The 8008-nt window shown below is 63.3% G+C and overlaps 1 protein-coding gene across 1 annotated transcript in view; it reads right to left on the bottom strand.

Moving 5' to 3' along the window:
* Positions 1–1191: 1191 nt before the first annotated feature.
* VAC14 (VAC14 component of PIKFYVE complex) overlaps positions 1192–8008 on the bottom strand; it is a 98285-nt gene continuing 91468 nt past the window's right edge. The window contains exons 18-19 of the mRNA XM_059383535.1: positions 6604–6754; positions 1192–1803 (exon numbers count right to left, since the gene is read on the bottom strand). Of these exons, the coding sequence (XP_059239518.1) occupies positions 1641–1803; positions 6604–6754 (314 nt within the window). The 3' untranslated portion in view covers positions 1192–1640. The remainder of the gene's footprint in view (positions 1804–6603; positions 6755–8008) is intronic.

Genomic DNA, 8008 nt, shown 5'->3' with positions numbered 1-8008 from the left:
GGGGGGCGGGGGCTGTGGGAAAGGCCGGCGGGGCGCAGGCCCATTCAGCGCCGGAGCCCGGCTTTGAAATCCGAGCCCGGGCGCAGCCGGACTGGCCGGGCGAGCGGGGCCGGCGGGCTCGGGCGCCGCTGCGGGCCGGGGGCGGTGCTGGGGCGGGGCCCGCGGGGCTGCCTGGCGGGTGGAGCCCGGGAGTTGGGTGTCTGCCCCAACCCCCCGGGAAGGGGCTCGGCACCCTAAAAGTCTTCGGGCGCTTTTAGGGATCGGGCGGTGGGCTGGACTCCTCTGGGGGCGTCCCGCGGGCGCAATACACGACACACAGCGGGGGGGTGGGGCGTGGGGTGTCGCCTGCCTTGGGACGTTCCATCCCAGGCAATGATGAGTCCGCATGGTCCTCCTTTGGCTGCTTTTCCAAGCGGGGCCGAAGCCACTCGCATTGGGGAGTAAGGGAGAGGGCAGGATGAGCTTTTGGGGTGTGGTGACCGGGTCGGGGCAACCTGCTTACTCGGCAGCGGGGCAGAGGTGGGCTGCCGGCCCCAGTCCCCGACGCCTGGGCGCACGTATTTGGGGACGCACGCGGTGTTCACGTGGACAACGGGCAGCGAGTTATGCTCTTCGTTCTGGAGACTCCAGGCAGGGAAACCCACCCTCCCCGAGAGGCGCAAACTCATTCTCCCCCACCCCCGGCGCCTTCATGAGAACCACCTGGGCGCTCATTAGGCCACTCAGAGGCTGCCCAGAGCTGGAGTCTGGTGGACTCAGGACCAGGCGTGTGCTACTGCGGCTTATTTAGCCAAATCAAGGTGGGCACCTGAGATGCTTCCTCAGTCCCTGCCCTTCCATTTCCAGTGATGTGCAGCCTGTAGGGCATGCCCTTTCATTCAGAAACTCATGGTTTGGTTCCCCTGTTCAAAGGGGAGGTGGCTGCATTCCCCAGGGGAATCTGGGTGGAAGAGTCAGGTGCCTGGGAAGGTAGGGTTCAGGGTTTCAGGCCAGGCCAGTGCTTGGTGGTCTCCAGGAAGGGGCGGGTTCCAGTGGTGAGAGTGGGACCCAGAAGAGGCCCATCAGGGAACTGTCAGGTGACCAGCCTCCAGGTGTAGCCAACACTCCTTGAGGCAAGATGGTCCTGGAGCAGCTGTGGGCATCAGGGAGGCAGAGCGCCAGTGCCAGTGGGAAGGAGCAAGCATATGCGGCTGCGAGTTTCCGTCATTTCTTTATTGGGGCAGGGGGTGTGTCATTGATACGGACTTCCGGGCTGGTCCCTGTCTGCAGACAGGTATGCATACTCCAGTGTGCACACACAGCACGAGGCCAGAGCGCTGGCGGGCTGGAGAGAGGTCAAGCTCTTTTACAAGAGGATGTTAGAGACTGGTCCCAGAGAATGGGTGGTGTCTGAGGCTTCGGCCGCACCCTGGTGGGAAGCCGGCTGCCTGAGCACCAGGGTGCAGCTGCCAGCAATGGGGGCCCAGAGGGCTGGGCTGTGTGAGGAGCTTGGGTGGCCAGCCTCTGTGCCCTTCCCCCAAGCTGGTGGCCAGGCCCGGCCCTGCCCTTGAGGCAGGTGTTCGAGCTCCTCAGGGTGGAGGCCCGAAGACCTTGAATGCTCCACGGGGCCACTCGTTGGGCCCTTCTCCATGCCAGGACCGTCAGAGGACAACCCTCCGGTCCAGGTGATCCCCACGCCCACTCCGCTGGTGCCTAACTTCCAGGTGCTTCTTCTGGACCTTCTCAAAGTGCTGCAGCAGCTCTGTGTAGTCGATGCTGGAGGAATCCGCTTTCTGCGCCTTGGGGGCTGCTTGTGGACTGTTTCTGGGGAAGAAGGGCTCAGCATCAGTCTCGGCAAGCCGGGGAGGGAGCTGGGGGCCAGGTGGCACCGGGCATAGGAGGGCCGGGGTCAGGGCAGGGCCACAGGCTCACGGAGCTCAACCTGGGAGAGTACGTCTGCCTCAAGGCCGGGATCCCTTGCCCAACGGTCAGCCCCAAAGCAGGGGAGTCCCATGAAAATCCCCTCCCCCTTAAGTGCTGGGACCAGTCAACAGTGCTGCTTGGATATGGTCTTCAGTCTGTGGGCTGGCAATGGGGCCCAGAGCAGGCATCGCATCGGGAAGCATTTCCTGTTTACGACTGGCTCCCTTTGGGGTGAAAGCCAGGGCTAGCAGCCAGCCAGGAAGCCAGCTGGGGCCTGGAACAGGGTCCAGGGAGAAGGGGGAGGAGGCAGCCTGGCCCTTTCTCTGGGGCAGGACTAGGCCTGCAGACAACAAGGACTGTCTACTGCTGAAGAGACTCTACTGGGCCTTTAGCTTGGCAGGACATCGATTTTTGAGTGTTGAGGTCCAAAGGCCTGTGGTCATTTTCTGTCCCTGAGGGAGGAGCGCTGGTTTCACCACCGGGCATGCTGGCGGTTCCTACAACTCCTGTTGTTACCACCCCCTCCCCCTGCTCTGTACGGTTGCACAGGTCGTGCAGAGCGCAGCTACAATGTGCCTGATGCTCCCTGGGGTCGTGCAGGGTAATAGCCCTGTTCAGCTTGCCCCAGGGACTAGATCCCCTGGGGCCCTGCCCTGTTTATAAGCACCCCTCCAGAGAATCTCCTGGAAGTCTGCTTCTCTCTCAACTGAGCCTCTCTGGCTTAGGAAACAGATCTGTGTGGGCTGGAAAAATATTTGCTTCTAGCCCCTAAGGCCTGGTGGCCCTAGTAAGGGGGGAGTCTCATGAAGGCTGTGGGCTGTTCATGAGAATCCTTGGACCCCCTGAGTTCATGGACAGACCCCAATATTGAGGCACAAGAACTGAACACACAAGCTAGATAAGCCGGGATCCAACTGGAATACAACCACTTCCTAACCACTGGACCTTGGGCCCATGGCTCAGTTTCCTCCTCTGTAAAGGGGGGACGGCCACAGAAGCCACTCCATGGGGTAGGTGTGAGGGTTCCCTCAGATTCGACACGGAAGGGCTTAGCCTGGTGCCCAGCCCCAGCTTGATAGGGGGCCACCATGGCTACAACCCTGGTCCTTGAGGTGAGGCCAGCCGGGACCCAGCAGCTCAAGGCCGCCTGTTTACCTGTGGCTCAGTCCACTTGGGGGGGAAACGATGGCCCTTCACCCCAAGGAAACGCTCCCCAATAAGCTTGGCCCCTGACAGGCCTCTCTGACCACTCACTTGGCTGCTGAGGCAGGACCAGGGGCGGTGGGAACCCTTTCCATAGTCAGGATGGGGCTGGAGCTTGGAGGTAGCCCCCTACCTACTCTGTGTTCCCCCCTGCTGAAGGCACCCTAGACAGCGGCCTGGCCCCCGCTTTCCTGGGCCTCAGGCAACATCGGTTCACCAAAGACCAGCAGGAGCCACGTGGCTCTGGTGCGGGCAGGCTGCGGGTGGCATTCTGAACTCCAGCTCCTGTATTCAGCTCCCCTGGGAGCGGGGAAGGAGGCTCCCTGTCATAGTAGCTCTGTGGTCCCGGTGTCACCGCCCTGAGAGAATAACCTGGGCTTCTGGGGAAGCCGAGGGACACCCTGCGGTTTAGAGCTCTCGCTAGGGAGTGGCCAGGCGCAGCCCCAGCCCCTCAGGCAGAGATGCGGGACACCTGTGGGCCTGGGAACATGCGCCCAGATGGGACACTGCAGTACGTGCCTAGGCGTCCGTGGGTCTGTCTGCTGCTCCCCTCGACACTAATGGCAAGCCCAGGCGTCAGGTCCAGAGTAGGACTGAGATTAGGGGTTTCCGTGGAGATGCCAGCAGTGGCAGCCAACCCGGGGGATCTGCCCAGAGGTGCCTGGGACAGCGTGTGGGGGTGGGGAGGAGTGGGCCACACCTTGTGCTCCCTGGGCCCTCCCTCCCTGGACCCCTCCTGGCCTGAGGTCTTCTGTGTGTGTGTAGGGGGGGCGGAATGGGGAGGAGCGTGTCCTGTGGGGGTAGGGTAGGTCTCCTCTGAGCATGTGGGCCAGGGCTCCTCTCCCTGCCTGTCACAGCGGGCACAGCTGTCGCGCAAGCCCTTCCTGCTTTGTTGACAACACCCCGCGGGCAGTCAGTGGCTGGAGGACACCCCACCAGCAGCGGAGAGACCCAAAGCTGGCCCTCTCTCCTGCCACCCCCACCCATGCACCTGTGACCAGCTTTTTGCTTCAGAGGTTCCCTCCTGCGTCACTGAGATGGTTTCTGGGGAGTAGCCTGGAAGCCTGAGTGTGGCCAGGGTCTCTCGAGCCCTGCTGGCGCCTTGAGCACACAGAATGAGGGATGGGGGAGGGGTACAGAACCCCCCACCCCCAGCTGTTCCTGGCTTGCAGGCCTGTCAGGCAACCCAAAGCTGTCTTCCAGCTGCCTGCCCCTCCCAGGGCTGAGACTGTCCCTGTCTCCCTCTCCTGGGTGTGAGCTGTCCCTCTGTGCCCAACCCTGCAATCTGACCCCTCCCCCAGCTGTTCTTGGGGCCCCCTCCCCGCCCAATGTCTCCTTGCTCATTTCTGTGCCAACTCTTCCAGGGTCCCTGCGAAGAAAGGCTGGGCACCTGGGGCCTTGAAGGCTGGGCCGAGCCTCAACCATCCATTTAACCCAAATGCTCATTTACTAATGAAGAAACCGAGAACCAAGAGACGGATCTGAGGTCACACAGCAAATCTTGAGCAGAGCATGGATCAGATCCTAGTCCAGGGGGCGCCTGGGTGGCTCAGTGGGTTAAAGCCTCTGCCTTTGGCTCAGGTCATGATCCCAGGGTCCTGGGATCGAGCCCCACATGGGGCTCTCCGCTCAGCGGGGAGCCTGCTTCCCCCTCTCTCTCTGCCTACTTGTGATCTCTCTCTCTGTTCAAAAAAAAAAATCTTAGATCCTAGTCCAGGCCTGTGGCCTGCCCACTGAGCTGAGAACCCAGAGGTCTCAAACCCTCGGCCCAAGACTGCCTTGACTCTGACCATGGGACGCTTAGGGAGAATCCTTTATCCCCAGCTTCCCTCCCTCTGCACATTTGTCCCCGGGCCTGGAGCACGCCGTGAGGGCTCCTACCACCTCGAGCTTTACAACCCCACCCCCCACAAGATGTCATGGGCAGAGCTCTGATAGGCATCTGGCCCTCAGCAGTGCAGGGTCTGGAAGGCGGGCTGGTTGGGGGTGTGGACCAGAACCAAAGGTCACAGGAAGCAGCCCTTCCTGCCTCCTCCTCCCGTCCTCACCACTGCACTTTTCCTCCTAAGTGCCTGCCAGGTGACCCTAACACCCAGACAGTAGAAAGGCTGGTGCAGAGGCAAGGCCAGGGATGCTACGGTGTGGCTTCAGGGCCTGAGTCCCAGGAGCTAGAGGTATCCCCACCAGGGGCATCCAATGGGGACCGCAACTCCCTGCTCCCTGGGGATCACTCAGGCATCACTAGGAGCAGCCGGGACTGTGTCCAGCTCTGCCTCCTGGAGCACCACTGTCCGGGAAAGTGGGTGGGGTAGGCAGGAGCTGGGCCTTGGCCGGGGTGGGGGGTGGGGGCACACCCGCCGGGGACTCAAGCCCCTCCAGCCAGCCTGCCTCCAGCCGGCCTGGGTAGCCAGCCGGTCAGGTGGTCCGCCACCAGCCTCTGGAGAGGCCAAGCGGGACGGGAGGGGTGGTGGGAGCCTAAAGCCAGTGCCACAGAGGGCACGGGGCTTGGGTCTGGGGCCCTGAGTGTTAGGCTGCCCATTCCAAGGCTGCCCGCATCAGTCCCAGGGGCCGAAGCCCAAGGCCCTTCACAAAAAGCGAGGTGCCAGGCCTGCCAAGTGGCTCTAACAGCCTGGGAGGGAACTCTAGACACACAGGGCATCTGATGCGAGCTGCGTGTGCTCCATTCAGCGTAAATCTCCTCAGTGGCTCTGCTGGTTTCCATGGCGACCTGACAAGTGAAATTTTCCATCTCGGATGCCAGATGCCTGTGGATGAGGCAGAGCCTGCAAGGGTTACCAAATATAGACACAGCCCCGCAGGCTCTGGGGGCCGGGCCAGCCATGGGTTTGGGGTGGGAGCCGGGCTGGACAGCCCCCTCCCCCGGGGCCACAGCCCTCCTGCCTGGAGGCGGCCATGCTGGGACTCGTGGTGGCGGTGTGCCCAGGACCTGCTCTTCCCATGGGCAGGACCTGAGCGGGGTAGCTGCAGATGCAGCCCGTCTCCTGTCCCCAGGGTAGGCTCCCTCCAGGGTAGGGAGGCCGCAGCGAGGCTGGGGTCTCTCTGAGGCCCAGGCTGGAGCCTCTGCCGTAGACCGAGGAGACGGCTACCCAAGGCCGGGCTCTCATGCCTGTCTGAGTGGGACTGGGCGCTTATCTCTGGCCTAGGATGTGAACCGAACTCCCTCCACCTCGTCCTGCAAGTGGCTTCCCTCCAGGGGCATCCGTCTGGGTGACTCTGGCATGCTCTCGCATTTTTTGACTAACTCAACCCTGACCGTGTGGAGAAGGTATCGTTAGCCTGTGCCACCTTGTAAACCGTCCTGCAGCCCCTCCTCCTGGGGCCCTGAGAGGCCCGAGGGCCGGTGGCAGTGGGGTGGCCGGTCTCCATGGTGGCCGGGGGCTGTGGTTCCGAGGCGAGGGAGACCCCTCTGGGCCTGACCCCTCTGGCCAGCCTCCCCTGGGGGCAGGATGGAGGGCAGCGGTCCCCAGCAGCACTCACTCGGTCTGGAGCAGCTCGGGGTTGGGCACGCACTGCAGCCGGCGGGACAGCAGCTGGAAGGCGCTGCTCTGAGGCAGCAGCATAAGCAGGCCATACAGGGCCTTGATCAGGTGTGGGTGGCTCTTCACGTCCAGGAGCTGCAGGCGCAGATCTGCAGCAGGGCAGAGGAGAGAGGTCAGGGCTCACTCACTGCCCCAGGCCTGCCTGGGAACCGGCCAGCCAGAGGCCTGTGCTTTAGAGGGAGGCAGGGGCTCCCCCACAGCCAGACACACCCGCCCTCTCCTCCAGGGTCACCTTGCCTGTCCCTGGGGCATCCCCCCCTTTCTTCCTGCCCATCTGTGCTGAGCGAGCCCTCGGCCTGACAAACCCTGTGCTGCCGCGGGGCCTGGGCCCTGAGCCCCTACCCTCACTGCAGCCCGGTAATGAGGGGGCTCGGGGCCTGGAGTGTAACAGATTCCCCGGTCTGCTCTGCACGTGCCAACACAAGAGAGCTATAAATAGGGTGAGCAGGAGAGAAAGCCCGGATTAGGGCAACTTTAAGGGAGGGCAGGATGGAAGAGCGCTGGTGCGTGTGGAGGGAGGCCACCGGCACCAAGCTCCGGAGTGTCTGGTAGGTGCTTCTGGAAAGCCACCTTAGGTACCAGCCCTGGCAGTACCGCACTAGATGGGAGCGGCGCCCCAGTCCTGCCTAGCACCTGTCCCAAGTCAGCAGCCCCACGCCGCCCTCCTCTGAGCCCCTCCGGGAGAATCATGGGCTCCTGCCTTCTTGTGTCTCGAAGGCCCAGTCCCAGGCATCACTGGGGGGAAATGTGCCACCAACACCCAGAGAGGCCACGGCACCCCAGCAGCCGTGCAGGGGTCTGGGCTGACCGCTGGAGCCAGAGCAGCCAAGCCCAGCTGCCCCCAGCCCCTGCACCCCAACCCTCTTCTTGCCACAGGGAGGAGCCGCCCGTGGAGACCCGAGTAGCTGGGGCTGTGGGGCCAAGCCAGTCCCCGGGAGGCCAGGCAAGCCGGGAGTGGGATGGGGAGCCGAGCAGGAGCAGGGTGCCTCTGCTGCGGTCACCCCCGCAAAGCCCTGGTGAGAGGGCACTCGTGGCTTCTCCGGGGTCAGGCTGGACCTGACCTCAGGAGAGTGTGTATGCCTGGCTGCCCCAGAAGGCCCTTGGGGAAGTGAGATGGCAGGCCAGGGGACCACGTGGGACAGGCTTGGCTGCACGCCGCTGGGAACAGGGTCTTTGTCCCGGGCCTCTAGCCCTGTGGTGCCCGGCTGTGTGGAGAAGCTCGGACGGGTTCAAGGCGCTGCCAGGGAGCAGGAGGCTGGGGCAACCGGCAGGACAGGAGGGAGGCCACCGGCAGGGCTGCCTTCCTGCTTCCTGACTTACTGCAAGCGCGGGATTTTTATTCT

This window comes from Mustela nigripes, chromosome 17 (assembly GCF_022355385.1).
Source record: "Mustela nigripes isolate SB6536 chromosome 17, MUSNIG.SB6536, whole genome shotgun sequence".
Classification (NCBI taxonomy): Eukaryota; Metazoa; Chordata; class Mammalia; order Carnivora; family Mustelidae; genus Mustela; species Mustela nigripes.
This window is presented reverse-complemented; position numbering and strand designations above follow the sequence as displayed.